At 43.9% G+C, this 23,389-nt stretch overlaps 3 protein-coding genes across 3 annotated transcripts; all 3 read left to right on the forward strand.

Annotated features, from left to right (window-relative positions):
* The first annotated feature begins 1,611 nt into the window (after positions 1-1,611).
* On the forward strand, positions 1,612-10,802 carry letm2 (leucine zipper-EF-hand containing transmembrane protein 2). The gene is made up of 11 exons (XM_034541607.1): positions 1,612-1,876; positions 2,661-2,729; positions 3,408-3,972; positions 5,856-5,999; positions 6,619-6,762; positions 6,920-7,123; positions 7,440-7,559; positions 8,067-8,186; positions 9,100-9,198; positions 9,774-9,842; positions 10,357-10,802. The coding sequence occupies exons 2-11, from the start codon at positions 2,683-2,685 to the stop codon at positions 10,411-10,413; spliced, it is 1,569 nt and encodes a 522-aa protein (XP_034397498.1). The 5' UTR covers positions 1,612-1,876; positions 2,661-2,682; the 3' UTR covers positions 10,414-10,802.
* Positions 10,803-13,477: 2,675 nt separating this feature from the next.
* prnpb (prion protein b) lies at positions 13,478-17,058 on the forward strand. The gene is given in 3 exon segments (XM_034542479.1): positions 13,478-13,620; positions 14,227-15,154; positions 15,157-17,058. Coding segments are annotated over 2 exon segments (1,530 nt in total). The 5' UTR covers positions 13,478-13,620; the 3' UTR covers positions 15,759-17,058.
* A 543-nt stretch (positions 17,059-17,601) lies between these two features.
* On the forward strand, positions 17,602-22,728 carry LOC117736857 (pH-response regulator protein palI/RIM9-like). The gene is made up of 2 exons (XM_034542480.1): positions 17,602-17,704; positions 19,399-22,728. The coding sequence occupies exon 2, from the start codon at positions 19,406-19,408 to the stop codon at positions 20,654-20,656; it is 1,251 nt and encodes a 416-aa protein (XP_034398371.1). The 5' UTR covers positions 17,602-17,704; positions 19,399-19,405; the 3' UTR covers positions 20,657-22,728.
* The last annotated feature ends 661 nt before the right edge of the window (positions 22,729-23,389 follow it).

Here is a 23,389-nt window from a genome sequence, read left to right on the forward strand (position 1 = left end):
AACGTCCTGTCGAGTCTGATTGGCTTTTATACGCCTCCTCGCCTGATCCGTAGCTGAGAGGAGCGGGAAATGCAAGACCTCTCACTCTGCATCTAATTAATGGTACCAAAAGTCCACGGATTATTGGCACCAAGGAAACCTGTTGGACCATAACAGAATGAATTTATACTATTGCTTGTTTATAGGCTTGTGGCAGTGAATATGTCTGATAAAAGGTAAGATAAGAACAAGAAGCACATTCAAAAGATTATTTTTGACAATGCAAACAGTAGTTTGACAAAAATGAACTGAGAAAAACCCCACATACTAGTTTTATGTAAGCCCACATTAAAGCCGACACATTAAAGCCCATCTCAAGCTCTGTCCACTTACCTACATTAATGACATGCCAATTTCTCTTGATATTTGCCCAAATTAAAACAAATTTGAAAAAGTACTGGGCCAAATGATCGCTGGTTGACTAGGATGATTTACATTTGAGCGATGCTCAGCAAAAACCAGATGATGTCTATTGAAGCGTATAACTGCAGGTGACATAGGCAAAGTGGCCACCACAAAAAACCTACCCACTCTTTGTATTATTTTTTTTAAAGACTAAATTAGATTACTGACTTGTCATCTTTGTAAAGATAGACTGCATTAAGTAAAGTTTGGAGCAAGGGGCAAAAAGACTCAGAAGGGAGCTTAAATAACGCTTGTGTAATGGGAGCAACTGGTTTCGTACGGCGGTTAAAATAGGACATTTGGAAAGCAAACCAAAACCGGTGTGTATTTTATATATATATATATATGTATACACTTATTGGTTATTATTATTATACAGGGTCCCAAAGCTGAAGAGCAATTGCATCTCTTGCAAAGCCAGTCTACATGACGACTTAACCATCTCAAAATACTGCTGCTCCCTGTGTCCTGTCGGTGTCCACTCACTTTAACATGTTTTTGTCTCCAAATGCTGTTGTGTAACTCTGCTTCCTCCCCGGAGTCTTTGTGACTTCACCTCTCATAGGGTCCATTGGACCTGGCTGTGTCTGATGCCTGGTGAGCCGGCCTCCCGCGTTGGCCCTGCTGATCGCCCCTGCTGATCGCCCCTGCTGATCGCCCCGCCCCCCCTCTCTACTTTCTTCTGTTTCATGGATTGGAGGTCCATTTATACATTGTCATATTCATGTAATGTGTTTATGTAACTCTGTAATGCTGTTCATTCTGTACACATGACATCTATTGCATCTGTCCATCCGGGGAGAGGGATCATCCTCTGTTGCTCTCCTGAAGGTCTCTTCCCTTTTTCCCTGTGAAAGGTTATTTTTGGGGAGTTTTTCCTGATCCGATGTGAGGTCCTGGGACAGGGATGTCGTATGTGTACAGATTGTAAAGCCCTCTGAGGACAATTTGTAATTTGTGATATTGGGCTATACAAAATAAACTGAATTTAATTGTAATTTCTATTTTTATTTGATTATTGTCATTGCTTATTATTATACTTCTCATAGATGTTCCAATGAAGTATTCCGATGTTAAGACGCTTTAAAATGGTTATTGTTTTTTTAACCACAGAGTAAGTCATCATTCGATTCATAGACGATCTTCGGTGGGACTGCACACAACATTCACGCATGTCCAGTGTGACCTTTCAGTGCAGCTGCCTGAGAAGGCTGCGCATGCCGAGAGGACGACGAGGAGCCGAAACACGACGACTTTACCAGCGTAACCCCGCCGTAAATGGGTTTATCAGCAACACCAAACGCTACTCTCGTCGCTCCCGTTCACCTCGACCAAATTGTGGTGGATGGATTATTATTATTCACGTCTCACCGAGAAGCCTCACAACGCCCTGTCAGCAGCGGCGGCCATCGCTCCGTCATTGACGCTGGAGGTGAGTAGCTCGTAGGTTCGTCATCCGCCGACTGCCGTTTCACCAGCTAGCTTAGCCAGCATAGCTAGCGTTGGTGTCTGACTCTGATAGCATGATGCTAACGGGGAGCTTAAGCGCTCCGGCAAGTGTCAAAGGTTTTGCACGTATTTTTTTTAATATGTGCGAGCTCAGATTTGGGTGCTACAACAGTAAACTCAGCTAACGTTCGAGGCAAACCATCAAATTGTTGAGGATTTCCCTTAAGAGTTTAAAAGCATTATGTGGACGTTACGTCCAGTTAGTGCAACAGTCGCTGTATTACTCCAACTGACGTTAAGCAGTGAGGACGGTCTGAGCGAGTTTATTTACAAGTAAATGTTAACAATGAAGAGTATTGGTGGCTTTTTACGGTGCATTAAGCCGTCGGGCGTTACATTGAAGTTGGTTGATACGTGATATCTGTCGGACAAGCAGCGACCGGTGTCGCTGTAGCGCCGTTGCATAATATTGAGCTAACCCGCTGCCCGGTTGCGCTCGTGCTAAGGTTAGCTCTGTCATATTAGATCATTCGCTAGCTCGTACAGCGTAATGTCCGTCGCGTGTTCGTTATGACAGGATTCTATGTATGTGTGTGTGTGTGTGTGTGTGTGTGTGTGTGTGTGTGTGTGCGCCAGACAGATGATGTACGTGTTCCGCTTGTTGTTGTTTTTCTCCGTTTTTGCCACCGTGAATTGTAACCAGACACCTAATATTACCCTCTCCTTTCTCTCTCTCTCTCCGTCGGTCTCCGTCTGTGCTTTAACAGAATACTGTAATCTGCCTCTGCAATGGCAGTCTTTAGTCACCAGGTGCTCCTTGCAGTCACAAGATCAAGGTAAGTAAGCGGCACATTTACATTCAGTAAGTTAGTAATAAACAAAACGCAAAACGGGTTCACCGACAGTAACCACCAGCTTTCCGCGGGGTCTCGGGAGTCAACTGCTGTCTTTGTTTACCTCATGTCTGCTGCAAAGAAGCCCATTGGAAGTCTCTCATGACAGAGGAGGTAAACACAAGACTGCTGCGGTTTCTACAGATGATGCATGATCAGAAAACGGGCAGCTGATGGGCGGGTTTTGTCTTCACTCTCACTACCCAATGTTCTCATGACCCCTTTTCGTTGTCAGATTGTTATGCAATGCAACTCAGTTGTACATCAGGGTTGGGCAACATGGCAGTACGTATCATGAGGCTATGTACCTGTTTGTCAGAGACTTAACCGTACATGCTATACTAAGCTAGCGATGCTTTTAATATCTCCACATTAATAAGGCCATCGTAACATCGACAATATTGAATTTACAGGTACTTGATCAGCCATTTCCTATGTGGTTATTTTATCTGTCGTAAATTTTTATATTGAGCTTACAGAAATATTTCCCTCCTCTGTTACTTATAAATATACATGATGGAAGATTTCTATCCATACTGCCCAATCGTATTCTTTCTTTACTTTTTTAAGGTGCATAATATTACTTAATAACTAACCAGACTCCCTTGTTGCTGTCAACAGGGGATCCTATTTGTTATCCAAGAGGAACAGCTGCTCCTCGTTGTCTTCCAAAGCCTATCTCAACGTAGACCCTCCTCGCCAGGTTTCATCCTCGCTCGCACTCGGGCACTCCTGCTATGGCTCCCCCCACTGTTACCGCGGCCACGGCATCGGCCGCGGCCACAACTCGGCCCTGCTCACCCGCTCTCTGCACAGCTCATCTGTTTGGCTCCAGGAGATAAAGCAGGAGGACACTAAAGCGTCACCAGCCGCCGCTCAGAGTGCTTCCTCGGAAGCTTTCCCGGAGGCTAAAAAGTCCCAACCTCCATCGACTCCCGCTCCAGCATACGCTAGCACCACCACTACCACAGCGGCCACCACCACAACAGCCACCACCACAGCGGCAACTGTTCCTCCGGCGCCGGAGAGGGCCGTTGTGAAAAAGGCTCTGTATCAGAAGATTGTGGATGAGTTGAAGCACTACTACAACGGTTTCCGGTTGCTTGGCATTGACATCAAGATTGCGGGCAGGATGGTGTGGAGGCTGCTGCACGGACAGCTGCTCACACGCAGGGAGAGGAGAAGGGTAAGAGAAGCTTTTTATTATTTTTTGTTCTCATATTTTGAGTTATCACTTGACTAATAAAGCCACACACTACTGGAAGGCACTCTTCTTTTCCAACAACAGCAAAGTAACAGAATTTAAAATTCAGTTTCCAACTAGGAGCAGCATGTCAGAGAAAGATGTTGCTGAAATACATCCGGTATGGCTGCACCTTTTTTATTAAAGCTCAACTATAATAAAAATGTTCAGTCAAATAATCTGATATCAGCCAATATTGTTTTACAAAAACGCATAACAAACACTTTGTTTTAAGAATCTTGAAATTTCAAAGATCACAGACACTTTAAAAAAAAAAAATGTATTCCTCAAACATCTTTGCTACTTGTCACTAATTTGTCAAACCAACACACTCGTACTGATTTAGATCTGTGGTCAGCTAATATCAGCCGATCATTTGTTAAAAGCGATGTCTGTGTTTTCAACTCGTGCCGTTTACTCGATCGCAGCGCTGAGCAGTTCAAATTGTCAGCAACTGTGAAGTTGTTGATTTCAGTCAGTCAGTCACAAGCGCTAATATGAAACAGCTGATCACATGTTGTGGTCGGCTGAACCGGTCTTGGTTGTTTTCAAGAAACCGTAACAAGAGTTGTTAGTACTGGCTGAAATTGGCATTACTCAGACCGTCCTTACTGTGGACATTTCGGATGAACTCCATGTAGAGAAGATGCTGATAGATAATTGAAAAAGGACTTTCTGTTTCTGTATGTCTAGCTCATTGATAATCGGCAATCGTTTTTTGAATAATCCCTAGAATATGCGTCATGTCTGTTCACGAGTGACAAGTATATTTTAAAAACCTTAATCTCTGACACCCCGTTTTTTCAGAAGCCTGCTCACCAAAACTTTGCTCTGGGCTCAGTAAAAGTATTTAACGTTTGGATATCATTTTGATTGTGATATTAAAGATAGGATAATGACGTGTGTGTGTGTGTGTGTGTGTGTGTGTGTGTGTGTGTGTGTGTGTGTGTGTGTGTGTGTGTGTGTGTGTGTGTGTGTGTGTGTGTGTGTGTGTGTGTGTGTGTGTGTGTGTGTGTGTGTGTGTGTGTGTGTGTGTGTGTGTGTGTGTGTGTGTGTGTGTGTGTGTGTGTGTGTGTGTGTGTGTGTGTGTGTGTGTGTGTGTGTGTGTGTGTGTGTGTGTGTGTGTGTGTGTGTGTGTGTGTGTGTGTGTGTGTGTGTGCGCGAGTGATTTCACGTTCAAACATTTTAATTACAACATTTTTACACTCTTTTGTAAATGTTTATTCATGTAACTTTAACTGTGCTGCTTGCAGACAGCTTAAAGGTTTGATTATTTCACAGCAACGTCAGATGCAGATACATGCTCTGCTCAAGTGGATTTTTATAAATATTTATTCAAATACATTTTTTTATTAATCCAACATCAATTATAAAATGAAAGCTAAACAGAGGATACATGATTTAATGATATATATATACATACACACACACACACACACACACACACAACTAGGACTAAGAATGTTATTTCTAAGATGATGAAAATATTTGTGCAGTAGAAATGCCTTCAATACAAGTTTGTTGACACTTAGACCAAGTCTCCCCGCCCTCCCGCAATCGGATCTCCTATTGGCGATCTCAAGTAACCACGATCGGATGGTATGGAAATAGAAAGGCTCTCCTTACCCTAACAATATATGCACCATCGGTGTCCCCAAGTTGTGCACAGTGGTAAAACTGCGTTTCGGCTATTTGAGGACTGGCAGAGCAACGAACGCCGCACATGTCATGGATCTGACATGCAGAACCCGTCCAAAGACTGCCGCATCCCGACAACGCTCACCATCCACCCCCACGATAACATTGTTTGTCTCTTGTGCTTCCAGCTGTTGCGGACCTGTGCTGACCTGTTCCGCCTGGTGCCCTTCACGGTGTTCATCATCGTTCCTTTCATGGAGTTCCTTCTTCCCGTCTTCCTCAAACTCTTCCCGGAGATGTTGCCCTCCACCTTCGAGACAGAGTCCAAAAAGGCACGTGTTCATGTGCACACGCACACTCTCCTGCATGACCTCGCCACAGGTTCATTGTAATTAAACAACTGCTCTGATATGTCTGCTGATCTAAGAGCCTGCAGGATGCTGACTGTTTCCTTTAGAAAGAAAGAAGCTATTGTTCATGTAATCGTAACGATACCACATTCCTTTTGTTAACGTCTATTCTCCTGTAAAAGAAAAGCAGCAGGTGTCTGAACTCTGATGTTTCTTGGTGGTTCTGGAGCACGGTTGAGTGATTTACAGAAATGCTCTTGTGTTCCTTGACTGTGTCAAAACGTGGTCAGAGTTATGAGACAAATGTATAATCTATGATATCGTCAAAACTATGTTAGTGTAAGTACAGTATTATGATTTAATCCACACTACTCGGTGCAAATGCTGTAATGGTTCAAACAGATACAGGTAGATAATACCTTCTTTTTCAATTCTTTTAATGAATTTTAAAAATCTATTTTGGTGCTCCAGCGTCTTTATTATTTTGAGGAGAGACATCGCCCTTTTAGTACAAGAGAAACTGAGAAGTTAAAAGTATGCATCGACAGCCGTAAATGAAGTATAAGTTTTGAGCTAACCTGTTTCTCCCTCCTCCATGCAGGAGGAGAAGCAGAAGAAGGGTCTGGCAGCGAAGCTGGAGCTGGCCAAGTTCCTCCAGGAGACGATCGCTGAGATGGCTCGACGGAATAAAGCGAAAGCTCAGACGGAAGACGAGACGCAGCGCTTCTCCACATACGTTCAGAAGGTACATTACAAGCCAAGATGACACTTGGAACATCTCGTGCGTCAACCATCCATCTATACACATCCACAGAGCGTCCGTTTGCACCACGCTGGTTTTTAAGTGACGCGTCTCGGTGTTACCAGGTTTTGCACTCGTGACTCTGTGTGTTCCTCGTCAGGTCCGCGGCACAGGCGAGCAGCCCACCACCAAGGACATCGTCCGGTTTTCCAAGCTGTTCGAGGACGAGCTGACGCTGGAGCACCTGGAGCGCCCCCAGCTGGTGGCTCTGTGTAAACTACTGGAGCTGCAGCCCATCGGCACAAACAACTTGCTGCGTTTCCAGCTGATGATGCAGCTCAGAACCATCAAGTCAGACGACGAGGTGAGCTGGAGGGCCGAGACGGGGCGCTTTAGTTTCAGTCGGCGTGATGTTAGTCATGACACGAAGAAATGGACGGAGCTCCTGTAACTGGGAAGTGCCACACAAGCAGACAGACTGTGTCACCAACTTGCTTTTACAGTAATGAATCACGACTCTGCAAATAACATTTTATTTTTCGTAGCGAACAAAGATACATTTTCGGTAAAATCACTGGAAAGATTGAGTTATTCCAGTCCCTCTTGGATGTGTAATAATTGTTTTCCCCCCAAGCTTGTGCAACAGTTTTGACCGTTGAACCCTCTCCGTTTCTTCACAGATGATTGCAGCAGAGGGTGTGGCAGCTATGAGTGTGTCAGAATTACAGGCCGCATGCCGTAGTCGAGGGATGAGGTCTCTGGGTCTCACCACCGACCAGCTCCACCAGCAGATACAGCAGGTGAGCGGATCCATTTTTAGGTTTGGAGCTTTAGTTCATGGATCTTGTATGATTTCCCCAGACATTCCCAGGCACATGGATGTGTATGACTGTATGTGTAAACCAAAGGCTATTTTGAGCGTCGCTCGAGCACGTACAATGTTAGCTCCATTCAGAAAACAAGCATTTTAAGAAGTTGCTTGCTTGTCGTCTCGCGGCCCGACCTCAACAAAGCACACATTGAATCTTTTTATTGCGATTCATGTGAGACAAAACCTGTTTATTTTGGGTTCAATGCGTGGGTAGCGCAATTGACCCAAATAAACGATCCCGATATCAAACTCCCGTGTGTAACCCAATGTGAAAATTTGCTTTTGCATTTGGAGTAAGCACGGCATAGGTTTGGTGTTCAACAAGAGAAAATGGGTGCAAATGGTGTTTTGGTTCACGCGACGTATGAATGAAAAGAATGAAGCTTTTTCTGTTTTGTCATTGTTCCCCAAATAATAACTGTTCATCTCCGTCTAGTGGCTGGACCTGCACCTGAAGGAGAACGTTCCTCCGTCGCTGCTGCTGCTCTCCAGAGCCATGTACCTGACGGACCTCAAACCAAAACCTCCAGTCATCCCGCCTGTTCCCAAACTCGAGGTTTGACCTTTACAGCCCACTTAAAATCTTAGTTCACTCTAATGTTCAGATTAGAGAAAGCTTAACATTCAAGCTGGTAAACCGCTCGTATGCAGGTCACTGTGGTTTTGGTGCCGTTCAGTGTTGGCTCTCCTTATGGAAAGACCCAGGTGTTTCATAACTCTTTATGTTTCTGGTGCCGTTTCATTGGTAACATGGGCTGCAACTAACGGTCATATTCATTTATTGATTAAGTGTTTATCAAATCTAAAATCTATCTATGAAGCAAGGAGTCTCTTTCCGTATGTGTGTTTAACACAGTCAATATTAATACATATTTTTAATAAACAAGCAGCGGCAGGGCTTCAGGGCTCTGCAGATGGAGTAGAGTGTCAGCCTGTGTCGGACTGCAGTCCACTTTTAAACTAAACTTAGGCCCAAACTCTTCTTCACTTTCCCGGAGTCAACGGCGTCGCCGCGTGCAGCTCCAAACAATACACTAATGAAATATTTAAAAAAGCAAACGACTACTTTGTCTTACGAACAGTCCGAAACTTAAAGACCATTTATTTGCTACCATTTACTTTTTAAGAAAAGTGGCAAAAAGTTGAATTTCTTTTGGCTTTTTGAAAAAGAAATGAAACTATTAATTAATTTATAAAAAATATCGTAGTTTCTTTTGTTCGACTCATCAGTGCAGCTCTATTATTAACCATGAACCCTTATTCAAGACCTCCATGTGTTAAGACATACTCTTATCGTACAAAACTCTTGAAGTCACATCCACTTATTCTCCCTTCTTTAAATATCCAGTATGGATTAGTAAGCACATGAGACGCATCTTAATTAAATGACTTAATTCAGCCATCGAACAATAACCCAGAGCATGTAGTCTGTTGGATGTGGTATTCTTATCAGATGTGTTGTTTTGCAGAAATCTACTCCCCCTCTAGCGGAGAATACCGGAACAAACACAACCTCAGTGTGCTCGGACATGTTGACGGACCCTGCGCTCATCATCAAAGACAGACCGGTCAGTAAGACGCACATCGGATAAGATCAGCTGGAAATGAGGTCATCGTCTGTAAAAACTAGGGGATGTACTCGTCGTACTGTATCTCACTGTAGTCCAGTCCTGGGATATTGTTTTACATACCAGGCTGTCAATGGCATTATGAAACGGGCGACAAATGGTGTTTTTGAGGAAGGCGTACGAAAAGTCCTCGAGCATGCAGCAGTGACTGGCCGCCCCACAGCAGCATGTGGTTTGCTGCAGCCGAATGCCGGACTAGCCGTGGACAGACACAGATGGCACACTCATCCACTCGCGCATGATCCTCCTCCTGGCGGAGATGATGACAAAACATGAAGGGAAGAATGAACAGTTTCTTAAAGTCACTGAACTTCACAGAATGTGTCCAGTGGCCAAAGTAGTTACTTAAGGTGGGCCGACCTTTTAAGGTGGACCAGCTATTCTAAGTCGCTCCTCCGAGTTTTGAATACAATGCCTCGTTTGTAGAGCATCGGTTGTACAGAAGAACCTTGAAATTCTGCAGCAACCGGCCATCGTATGAATGTTTTTTTTAATGTTTGTTTATCGGTCTGTAGGTCGAGGAGATGAGAGACATGGCTCCAATTGTGTCGGACAAACCTCTGACTCCAGCCGAAGTCCTTCAGGTGAGCACCCGTTGTGGAATCCTCAGAAACCAGTGTGAGACGTTATGCAACACAGGGTTGACTAATCCACTCAGTGCCTCCTGGCTTTGATCTTTCTTACATGGCATGCTAATCTCTCTGTGGGACGGAGCTACAGTTCTAGAAAGTACTTGACTACATACAGAGACTGGTTGGGAATCACTTCAGTTTAGATGTATAGAAGTAACCACTAGAATATAACATTTTAAAAAGCTACCGACTGAGTTGGAGTTAATTTGTGTGAGGTTTAAAAATAGCCGATAAATATAGACCTGCCACTGTGATGCACACTAGTCACTTAAAGAGACACTACGTCCCTCTCGTTCACGCGCTCGTTTACACCACTTTTCTTTTCTGTTTTAAGACTGTCGGGGTAGTGTGCTCACATAGCTGCTGTTTAAATGTCGCTACCATTGAACTCCGTTTCCGTCTCCTTAACGCATTCCACACATTCTGAGTGTTGCCGTTGTACTAACCTCTGCGACCTCTTCCACAGGCTAAAGCAGCAACAGCGGTGTCCCAGAAGAGCAAGATGAGTGCCAACGGCGTGTGAATTGGGGCGGGAGACTCTGGACCGGACAGAGGATTGACTCGGCTCTGTGTCCTGAGCGCCATTTCAGTGAACCTCAGTTATTTTACTTTTTTAAAAACACCTTCTCGTGTCCCTCGGGACGAGAGGGATGAGGGAGGGGAACCGCTGGCTCATCTAGGAGTCCTGTCCTCTCCGTCGACACCCACGGGAGGGTCTGCTGCCTCTTCTGCTTTGTCTCGAGTCGCTTCGTCTTCGTACCATCAAGCGCTCTGCGTTCACATTCATGTCCCGTCAGCCACGAGCACGCCGGACTGGCAGATGGCAGGTGGTGCGACAACCTTCCGTCCCGGAATCGATGCCTCAAACCCACCCCGGGTCAGCAGTCTGTTTTGATGGGAGAGCCCCCCCCCCCCCCCCCCCCCCCCCCCCTCCCCCCCCCCCCCAGACGGTCTCCTCCTCCTGTAAATTTGTAAATACCCTGTATATTTGCGTCTCTGTCTTACATCGCAGCGGCTCTGTACATTTTGCTGTGCAAAGGCAAACACTTATATTTCTGCACTTTTTCTTTGGTTTTTAATCCGGATAACTTTTGTCTTTTTTTTTTTTTTTTCAGAAATAAGTTTCTGAACTTTTTGGTTCAGTAGCTCCACCCCACCCCGTATAGGGTGACATAGCGTAGCTGCTTGCTGCTGCATTTAACAAATGAAGACTGGTATAATATTAAAGAGAGGTCACTCCTAAAACCCAGAAGTGACTCTGGTAAAGTGCAGCGCCACTGTTTAACCACTGAACAGACTATCTGCAAAGAAACAATAATGTGCAGATTTTATCAGCATATACAGTATATGTATTGAATTTTAATACTACGCATTTAAGAATTCTTTAAACTGAAAAGAGAAAATACTTGATGTTGTCCATATGAGATATATTATTAATATGGGGGAGCAGCTTTAATCCTCATGCCACAAATGAGATGCATGTTTTTTGTTTTTGTTTTTTTTGTTGGTATTGTGGCTCTTGAAGACATTAATGTAAAACATTAATTCGCCCAGACGTCCTACAGCATTATAAGACCCTGAACGCTGTAATTGGAAAGTTTACCGCATCGTTGTGTACTGCATAAATACACGGTGGTGTGTGTGTTTTTCTGTGCGTGTGTGTGTGTGTTTGACGGTGCTTAAGATTTTCCATCCCTCTTTATACATTTTATATTGTTGGAGTAACTTTTTCCCTCGTTGCTAGTTTTCCGTAGACCCATCCGAGAAGCGGATGCAATAAGCGAAAGGATTATTTTTTTGTAAATGAAAAAAAAAAAAAAGATTGCGATTGAAGATTTATATTTGATTTTACATATGTGCCTAAGCTTGAACGGCGTTTGGATTTGCACTTTTCATCAGATTGGCTATATTGTACCCATTGTCAGTTTTTGATTGATCACACACAGGTGAATGATCAACGCGCCCAGTTAAACCTATCCCTCTTCGTGGACATTTCTCATTTTATTTCTTCCCCATTTTGAGCCAAATCCAAATAATAATTTCCTTGTCACCTGTGTTGATACTGATGAAAAAGCAATCACCGTTTCAATCAGGTCTGCACAAATAAATTAAATAAATCGCAATGGTTGCTTGATATCTGGTTTTGTCTCTGCCACCATAACAATAGAAAGTGGGCAGAGATCTAAAACATTAATGGCATTTATTTTTGTAAACAAAAAGGGTCGGTGCTGTTCAACGGGACCCATCGAGACAGGTGTCACATCGATGACTGTTACCGCCCACTGTCAGATTTCTGCTGTGCCTCCGGGACCCTGAAACTTAAAACAATAAGTTTTAGAGAGAATGCATTCTTCTGAGTCTGCGATTAAATTAATCCACAGATATTCCATCTAGTCTGAAAATGACCTTTCTTGCTCTTTTATCATAATGTGTGTGTGTGTGTGTGTGTTAACACAAAACGCCTGTCTAGAAACGTACTACTTCCACCTCACTGGAAATTCAATGCCATCAGGACGTGACCTCTGTCTTTAAGGATCATTTATTTTAGTTAAAAAAAATCCTGCAATGCTGTCCAGTTACATCTTACCCTGCATTGAATGTATGCATCACTTGACCAGGGCCAATGAGTCAAATTTACACAATTAAAATCATTAAACCCTTTACAGACTGTGTCCTATCTCTCTTTGTTGACACGTTATTTAGATTATCACGAGTAAACTGAACTCCACAAAAAATGAATAAGCTGCTTTGCTAGATTTGCTTAGTTGATGATTTTTAGTCCACACAAAGTAGATGTCTTGTCATGGCCAGCAGGTGGCACCATCTGCACACAAGAATCCATGTCTAAACCGGAAGTCACAGAAGAGCGTCAATACATCTCAATCTATATCGGAAGTAAAAGAATCATAACATGGAAATACTCACGTGAAGTAACTAATTAATGTAGCCGACTTAGTTACATTCCAGCACTGTCTTGTGTTGAAGGAAACACTGTAATGTTATAGATATGTTTCGTGAAATTTTGGGGTGCTTATAAAAAAATATATAAATGTAAATGTGGCTAGGGACAACGGTTATAAATAAGCCACAAGTTGTCCCTGGCCACAGTTACAGTTGTATTTTGTGTGCTATTGATTCAATTAACAAATGGAAAATACAGAAATATTCACCTCCATTGTATTTGGGTGGAAGTTGGAACCAGACCTTTTTAGAGCCAGACAGATATGTACAAACCTGGCCAAATTAAACTAAGACTGACACAACTGGAGTTTTCAGGTTTGAAGTGAGATCATTATGTTTGAGTGAAATTACCCTTTAACTCCCATCACCACCTGTGCTACGTTCAATGCCGTGGGATATCAACACGTGTCAATGTCGTAGCTACTTTTACCCCTAAAACTCCAATATGTCCAACTTTGACATAACGCTAAATAATACGAAGTTCATCACTCAAGTATAAGTATAAGCCAATTATTTAAATTACATTAAAATGCTAATTTTATATATATATTTTTTAATGCACGTTAACTATTGCGACGAAACGGTTAGTTGTGCATTCACGTCACACTCGCTGTTGGCATGTTTCCTCAAAGCAGAGCTTAAAACAAACCGAATATAGATTCACGTGTGATGTTTGGGAGTAAAGAGGAGGGAGGGGGCGTCACAGAGACTTCGGGAGGCACCGTTTCTTAAAGAGAGACGTCGGTGCAGCGGACACTTAAGTTACAAGGTCAGTATTTTTTGTCCACGTTGTTAAGAATATTCCGTTTGTCAGTGAAGGGTTGTCACGTAACTTTTTCCATAGACGGTGTTTTTATAGAAAACTCGATTACATAAATATATATATTAAGAGCAACACTAAAGAGCCGCCTCCGTGGACTATTTTAAGCCTTGCAGATGACGCTGTGTTGCTTCATGTCTAACTAATGGGCTACAAACTAACAGGTGGACAAAGCGGTGGTGCCAAATGATACAATGTTTCCCGTGACCATCAAAATGAAATGCAATATACGGTGCCGGTAGTCAACCGGTAAACAACCGTTATCTCCTCTAAACATGCAAATGTTGACTTGCTGGTCTTTGGAAAATATTCGTTTTGTTTATACTACAGTGATGCATCAGTGACACATACTGAAAGAACTTTCTCGAACCTCTACTAAAAACCATGAATGCATCTTCTCTTGTACTTTTCCATATGGTGTGTTCATCTATTATATTTCAATGTAGATAATATGCTGTGTGCTCAACAGAAAGACTTCTGAAAACTTAACTTTTCTTCTTATATCTGTTGTTCTCTTTATGTTCTTTTCCCCGGATCCTCTCTGCGGTGCAAAAGATGAAGCTGACTGTAACAGATCTGATGTGTCTGTCCCTTCTTTTGGTTCACACTCATGTTTCGTTGGCCACGAAAAAAGGAGGGTTCGGTGGGAAAATAAGTCTCTTTAAGAAGACCCCCAAGAAGACAGATAATCTGGACCAAAGGTCCAAGGGCGGAACCCAAAAACAACCTGAACAGTTCAACCCTCAGCAACCAGACCGACCAGGGAGTTACCCTAATCAAGGAGGTTACCCTAATCAGGGAGGTTACCCCAATCAGGGAAGTCACCCTCAGCAACCAGGCCAACCAGGAGGTTACCCTAATCAAGGAGGTTACCCTAATCAGGGAGGTTACCCCAATCAGGGAAGTCACCCTCAGCAACCAGGCCAACCAGGGGGGTACCCTAATCAAGGAGGTTACCCTAATCAAGGAAGCTACCCTAATCATGGAGGTTACCCCAATCAGGGAAGTCACCCTCAGCAACCAGGCCAACCAGGGGGGTACCCTAATCAAGGAGGTTACCCTAATCAAGGAGGTAACCCTAATCAGGGAGGTTACCCCAATCAGGGAAGTCACCCTCAGCAACCAGGCCAACCAGGGGGTTACCCTAATCAAGCGGGTTACCCTAATCAGGGAGGTTACCCTAATCAAGGAAGCTACCCTAATCATGGAAGCTACCCTAATCAAGGAGTCAGACCAGGATTCCCAGCTGGAGGTTACCCAGCACAGGGCTCCCCATACGGAGGAGGTTATGGTGGGCATGGCGGATATGGAGGTTATCCAGGTGGCTACATCAACTACAACCCGAACAACAGAGTCCTGAGCCCTTACTACGGGGGCAGCTTTGGCTATGGGGGCCACGGTGCTCGGGGCGGCTCTCCCTTTTCCCATTCGGTTCAGGCAATGGGCATGCAACCCTCCGACAAATCCAGAGGGTTTGGACGCAGCGGTACGGCAGAGACTACAGGTACAGTCAACCCCCTGTAACCTACGACAGCTACATGGACGCCTGCATGAAGAGGACCGACGTTCTGCCGGCAGAGAATCGAAAACCGAACAACAACCTGACTGCTACTACAACGACTGCGACCACAACTACAATTACAACCACTACTTCTGTAACTAACACAACTGCTTCTGCTGCTCCAGGCGCTGACCTCAGCAAGAACACAACAAAGACCAACGGTACTGCAGCAGAAAACTCCTCGACCTCCGCACCTTCAACTCCGCGCCCTCTAAATGAGTCTGAAGCCAACCCGGTGCCTCCAGCTTCACGGGTTCTCAGACAAACTGCTACTGGTGACGACGACAATGATGACGATACAGTCACCATCGTGGAGATCGGCTACCCGGCTCTGATCGAGCAGATGAAGGCCAGGAGGTGTGTGGGGCTGTACATGGTCTACTCTGAAAAGTACCTGAAGAAAACGACGGAGCCCAGCCCCACCGATGGAGTGCAGGGACTGGAGATTGGTTTGGGAGGCCTATTAGCTGCGGTCACCAGTTCTACACTGATGCTACTGAATAGCAACATAATGCTGCTGCACTGAGTCCTTCACCTAGAGTTAAAGTGATGGAGAAGTATAGAAATGAGGTGGACAACAAATAATGTGTTAAATATACTAAGTACACGGCGTGGCTCTTGGGGGGAAAGTGGCAGTGAGATGAATCTTAATGACACAAGGCCAACATTTGTGATTCCGAGAAATATATCTTGATGAGTTTTGGGTCGATTGCCATGATGAATTGCAAGAACTTTGGTGATCTCCAGACTTTTTGTCTTGTGCCATCGTCTTGTGTTTTGTTCTTGATACATGACCGAATACTTTTAAAACGAATGACATCAGTCTCTTCTGAATGCACACTTTTTCGCATGGAAACACTAAACTAAGATGGTGAACATACAGATCTAGAGAAATATGCATGAGGTCACAAGAGGGTGGCACGGAGAAATATATATTCTATAAATGGATTTAATTTGAAACAATTATACATATATTAAAAATTGTTTGGGAAAAGCCCACAGACAAAGATATTTCAACTTAGAAATATGACATTATTGTGAGACACGAGTAAAACAGTAAATAAAATACCAAAATATGTCAATATATCTCCCCTCTCTGGAGTAAAATGCACCAATGACATCCGATGGGAAGTAAAATCAAAGTTAATTTAGTTGTATTCTCTGTGAAAATATTGCTATTGTCCTGTGTTGGGTATAAGAGTAGTAAAACTATCTATTAAGAAATATAAGAAAGCCACTGTAATGATTATGGGTTCACCGAATAAGTTTTTCAATGGACACCAGTTTGCGTCGGCTGTGTTCAAGAGCGAATGTATTAGTGCACCAAGCTTTCTTCTAAAGCAACCACAGCTGAGCAGCGACTTCTTCTGCTTTTCAGAATAACACACAAAGCAGCCAACGAGCAGCTGAGAGCTGCTGAGTTAAACAGCAAGCGGCTGAAAGGTTTACTTTCGTCTGCATCGTGTTGTAGGTCTCCTTTTACAGACAACATTAAAAACTGGCATCATGTGTAAGGAAACTCTAACAGCCTTTGGTTTGTGTTTGTGTTTTCTGAGGGGCACTGCTAATTCGAGCATGAAGCATTTAGATCTTTTATGTAAACACACATCGTATGGTCCCCCTTTCAGAATAATAAATAACAATAACATGCAGGCAGCAGTTTAATGTTTAATCAGAATCTTACACTATATCATACTGTCTTGCATCCCATGTTATAAAAATGTCCTATGTTTTATGTCTTAATTTGCAATGCAACAGGTTTTATTTTCATTTCCACATAAAGGTGGTGTTCAAAGTGTCCTGAAATGTGAAGGATACGTAGATTAAATGGGCACGTAAAGTACTTCATAATATAATTAAGTAAAGTGCATGTACTTCATTCGTATGCGATGTCGACAATTGATTACATTTCACCTCCACGTGTTGCACCATTTACGTGGCGATTGTCCGAATGAAAGCGACATTTATCACAGGGTCGAGGAGGATGCTGGGAGATGTGCCAAGTGAAACCCCGCCCCCAACGTCTGTTCCTATGCACGAGACAGTTCAGAACCTGCAGTCTATACCAGAGACGTTTCAGAACCCATTACAAGTCATTGGCGTAGCTTATATTTTTTTGTATGGCCCTTTTTTTTTTTAGAAGTAGTGCTACAAACATTTGACCAAACAAAAAAGAAAAAGCCATCATAATACTGACATGAAATCTCAAATCAACTCATACAAGTGTTTTTATTTTCAGAATCTAGGAATGATTTGAATTCATTGTTTTTTTCTATGATGAAAAAATAAATAGGGATGATTTATTGGCGGAGTTTGCGCAGACCACATCCCTCCAACCACGTTACGTCACATTATCCCGTTTCAACTCGGGAGCCGCTTGAAGTCGCGCTGCATCCACACTCAAGTGGAGCAGACGCACCGGGACGCTGCTGAGGCTAAACAACACCAATACATCCACATTCACCACTCGAGGTAGGGTTTTTATTTTAGAGCATCCTCTCTAATGTAATGCTGGTTTAAGGAATGAAATTCACATTGTTTATTGTGTTTGTTTTTTCCCTCACGCGGCCATCTCAGTCTGTAATAATAATAATAATAATAATAATAATGAAAATAAGAACGTAGCTCAAGGCTGTCCTCACAGTATTTAGCTACATTACACTCGGTGGTTTCTTGACGCCATGTTTTACTGGAATAAAGGGCAGTGGCCGCGGACAGGCCACATTGAAGTGGGAGCACTGTCAACACAAGGTTAGGATCGCCTGAACACAGCGCGTGTGCGGCTCAGCAACCCGCGTCTGGCTCGCTTCTGTCCGGCGCAGGTCTACGGAGCACTGCGCTGCTTTTCTAGTGTCGCATCAACGTGCATCCCCATCACGAAACCTTGAGGTCCCGTCGCTGTGTCCCCGTTCACTGCCGCACCCGTTTACTATGTACTCACGGGGGTTTATATGCCCATGCGAATTAAGGTTTGAAATAATAACGTGAACTATGACAACAGGTGGCGTAATCATTGTATTTACAAAAAGAAGGAAAAAGGAAATCGCGGACTTAATCTCGTCATTGGGACTCGTGTTTCCCCATGATGATTATCAATTTGCATCTCGTTTTTACAAAAATGCGTGTCTCATAAATATAAGGACAAGACTCGAGATCTCGATATAACGAGATTCTGTCTAAGGCGGATCCACTTCCAAATCCTGTGCGGCGAGTTCTGCACGCGCATCGAAGAAGAGAGACGTCAGAGTGAGTTTACACACAACAACTCGACAGGATAAGTTGAGACGCGATACACACTGTAGAGGCGATACACACTGTGCACAAACACTGTGCAGACACTGTGCACAACACTGAAAACCGCAAGAGCCATTTCCTAAACTTCAGGCTCGTGCTGGAAACTGAAACCTTCCAGGAAGCTGATGGATCAGGAGACCACACTGGCAGACATGATGAATAATGGACTCTGGGGAAATTATGATGGGCGTTTCCCATCATTTTGTGAGAAGTGATGCAACCCTAATACAATTGTTTCGAAAATATCGATTTACAGTATATAGTGATAGATGCAAGATGCACAATATGCTTATTGCTGCTCATTGATTTGCATCATTGCCCAGAAGAACCCAAAACATCCAGGAATATTGAAGCAATAGCTTCTCTGATATAAACAAGATGGCAAAACCTCTGACGATTAAATCGGGTCGCGTCTTCGTGGATGCGGATGTGTAACAAGGAGACCTTTCTCATTGACGCGAGATCCTCGTCACCTGCAGTAACAGGTCGCAGAGCACTGTGCTATTTGGAGCCAACCTGGAGACCTCATTTGAGGACCCACAGCTCCGCGTGGCGAGCGAAGCTGCGCGGTGCAAACCCCCCCCCCCCAAACCATGATGAGGGTGGCACTAAAATGAGGGGAACATGATTACACGGTGGGTTGCTTCTTCTAGCTCGAGTTCTTAGAGCACGTTCGCAGAAGACGCCGCCAAATAAGGAAGTCAAAATAGGGTTATGGTTGTGTCCAGGCCACTGCAGCGTTGGTGCAACTCAAGGATTGTACTGCATAGACGGACAGCTATCATTAAATAGGACAAAGCTATTTCAGGGTAAACGGATGAGGTATAATTATGATCTAATACTGTCTTGATTGTACTGTTCTCTCCTCGCAGGGCAGAGATGAAGATGGAGTCACTATCCGTGCTGTGCCTGTCGCTCCTTTTGTTTCAAGCTAATTTTTCTCTGGCCAAGAGAGGAGGAGGCGGCTTCGGGAAGAGCTCCGGCTCCAAGAAAACCTCCACGTCCAACCGAGGCAACACCAACAAAAACAACGCAGGCTCCAGCTCTCATGGTGGATACCCCAAGCAGCCTGGACAACCCAACCAGGGAGGCTACCCTCCGCAATCAGGTAGACCTGGGCAACCGGGTGGTTACCCCCAGCAGCCGGGTGGAGGCTACCCAAACCAGTATCCAGCACGGGGCTCCCCATATGGTGGAGGTTACGGTGGTCAGGGTGGTTACGGTGGTCAGGGCGGTTACGGTGGTCATGGCGGTTACGGTGGTCAGGGCGGTTATGGAGGCGGATACATCAACCAAAACCCGAACAACAGAGTCCTGAGCCCTCAATACGGGGGCAGCTTTGGCTACGGAGGCCACGGTGCTCGGGGCGGCTCTCCCTTTTCCCATTCGGTTCAGAGAATGGGCATGGGTCCCTCCGACAGATCCAGAGGGTTTGGACGCAATGCGGCGATGGCAGCAGCTGGGGGGGCTGTGGCAGGGATGGCCCTGGGCTACGGGCTTGGGAGGTTCCCCCGGCCTCCCTTCAGCTTCCACAACCCCCAGGAGGAGCATTACTACAACCACTACATGTACAGGAGATATGGGGCCAAGTCCACGGATACCAACGACTACGGCAGAGACTACAGGTACAGCCAACCCTCTGAAACCTACGACAGCTACATGGACGCCTGCATGAAGAGGACCGACGTTCTGCCGGCAGAGAATCGAAAGCCGAACAACAACCCGGCTGCTACTACAACGACTGCGACCACTGTTGTCGCCTCAGCTCTGAACTCCAGCTCGGGCAGCAAAGCAATGGAGACCAACGGCACTGCAGCAGATAACTCCTCGACCTCCGGACCTTCCACACCGGGCCCTTTAACTCCTGAGCCTCCAGCTTCACGGGTCGTCAGCAGTGCCGAAGACGACGACGACACGGTTAGCATCATGGAGATCGGCTACCCGGCACTGATCGAGCAGGTGAAGGCCAGGAGATGCCTGGAGAAGTACATGGTCTACTCGGAAAAGTACCTGACGAGGCCGACCGACGGGGCGCAGCGTCTGGAGGCGGGCTGGTTGGGTTTTGCAGCCGTGGTCACCAGTACCACGCTGATGCTACTGAATAGCAACGTGCTAATGTTGCTCCACTGAGGCCTTCGCTAGCAGTGAAAGTGATGGAGGATAGCGTTTGTTAAAAGGGGAGAGGAATGATTAAGGAGGGAGGACTTTGTTTTTTGATGTGTTGATTTCCACCTTTTCTTAATATTTAGGCATCACATCCTGATGCGTGTGCTTGAAGAGTGCCGCATCTTGGAACTATATGTGTTCAAGGAAAGGAAAGGGAAATGGTTCGAGACAGCCAGCGTTGGAACAGATTGCCCATGTTTTCTTCCTCTGAGGGACGAAGGGACCCAATTTCCTGTTCTTAATATTCTGATGGAGGAGAAATCTGGCCCATCAACGTCAATTCGGAGTGAACTAAATATGCTCTCTAGCCGGAGGAGATTCAATTACAACAAAACACATAGTGCTAAAACTCCCCACAGTGTGCACTCTATCGCCATAGATATAAAGAGTGGCACTCCCACTTCACATCTTTCTGTGCTCGTGATGTGTTTATCAGAAATAAATATGTAATTATTTGGGGTTTTGTTTTGGGTGGGGGGGATGGGTCTGTGTTGTTGTTTTTTGCATGAGAGGAAAAATCTGTGACGATCTGTGTGATAGGAATATCCAGGGATGTGGATGTCAGAGGACAGTCTAAAAAGTTGGGAAAACAGGAAATAGCGGTCTGAAACTATCAATTTATACTGGACTATAACTTGTCTAATACCTATCAGTCTACCATTACAGTACAAATATCAATGCCCTTTACCCTTATAAAGTGGCATGACCATTTGTAATGATTCATATATTCATTTCCTTGTAGCTCAACACATAAATGGGCTTTAATCATATGAATGAAATACATAAACTCAGCAAGAAGGGCATATTATTAAATCTGCCAGTACTTATTTGACATGGGCAAACAGACTCTGTATGCATGCTGTTGTGCCAACACGGTTACTTTGGAACCAATGCAACACAAAGTGCGCTTTTCCCGAATATGTACTAACCGCTCTCCATGTGCGTGCTGCTTAGTACAGTGTGTTGTATATTTTCGGATAATTTTTCATACACTTGCGTCTTTCCTCTCCATCCATTCTAACGGATGTTCTGCCTCCATATTGTGAATGCATCGCCCGATGTACTTGACCCCGAGCCGGAGATTCATCTCCAAATCCTACTGAGTCTTATCTCACGTCGTCAGCTGAGTTTATAATTGTTAAGGTCGCATATCAAGCTATGTACGGGAGATATAATTTCTACACTAATTCTTCTTCTTTTCTTTCTCAGAAGCTAAGTACTTAAGATAAGTTAAAGGTACTCACTGGAGTTTTTTTTTCAAACAGGTACAATTCAAAATGTCTCTACAAAAGATATTTAACATGACTAATGCACACGTGGATCACATTTCCTAGCTCATAATTTTTTACCTGAACATGGATCCTGTGTAACTCCAACGTATCGGAATAAGCTGTTTGAGATGAGAATTCAGTTATAGTTCAATAAAAAAACAGTGTCACCTCCGTGTTGGTATATAATCCTAACATTACTGTTAAATGTGACGTTTTGGGATCAATATTACTGGACCATTAAAGTATATGTTGACTTTTACTTTGTTATGTTAATTTAAACTTATTTTCCTTTGGGTAGTTAAATCCAGAGTGCATCATATTCGAAAAAAAATCATATTTGTCGAGTCCCTATTTAAACAGCCTATTTAGGGGACGTTTCTCAACCCACAGAAGATCCTTCAGTTTATCAGAAAATAAGGATTTAATTGAAAATCCCCAAATGTGGAGGTGTACGTGGTTTCCCACTAGACAGTAAAGGAGATGATGAATTGTCATCTGGAAAGGTGACTAAAGCTGTCAGACAAACGCAGTGGAGAAAAACACTTTTTTTTTTATTGAACGAAAAACCCAAACAGTGTACCTTTTTAATGTGCCGTTTCATGTATCCTGTCAACTATGAATGTATTGAGAATGCAGATGTATGCCTTTTTACTGTGAGGACTCCCATTCACTGTCCTGCTGCAGCTCCTGCTGAATAATGACGGGTTGACTCAACCCTTTTTTTGATTTGTCTTGTCTAATAAACTTCAACTTTACTAATGTGCACTGGCGGACGTTTTTAAACTTTAAATGATCTAACGATTAATAAAGACTACAATATTAAATGGAAACCATGAGTTTCACAAAATGTGGCGATTCCATCTGAATTTTAATTTTTCAGGTAGTGCGGGGGTGAACCGTAAACTAAGAACCAGACGGAGGAAAAATATCAAGTCTGTTGAACAGATGTACGGGAGATATAATAACATTTCTCATGAAGAACCACCTGAGGGCTGAGTCAACTCCTTTGTGTGCGTTTCAGGTCAGAGCATGTAATGAAGCGGGATGATTGAACGTTATCGAGGTCCATGGAACACTGCTGGATGTTGCGTCTCATTTTAGGACGGTTGCTACTGAGCTGTGGAGGACCGAGAGGACAGCGGACAGGAGCAGGGGTGTGATCTGATTGGCTGAGATATATGTATATATATATATATATATATATATATATATATATATATATATATATATATATATATATATATATATATACATATATACACTCATGAAGCTGAGACAAGTCATGCAGCACCACAGGACCCCATCAGAGTTTCCATGTGTTGATACCATGTTTAATGGACCTGATGTGTTTAATAATTATATTATTATTATATTATTACAACAACCGACTATAAATTATGACAATTATTATAGCGTCAACAGCAGA

This window comes from Cyclopterus lumpus, chromosome 9 (assembly GCF_009769545.1).
Source record: "Cyclopterus lumpus isolate fCycLum1 chromosome 9, fCycLum1.pri, whole genome shotgun sequence".
Taxonomy (NCBI): Eukaryota; Metazoa; Chordata; class Actinopteri; order Perciformes; family Cyclopteridae; genus Cyclopterus; species Cyclopterus lumpus.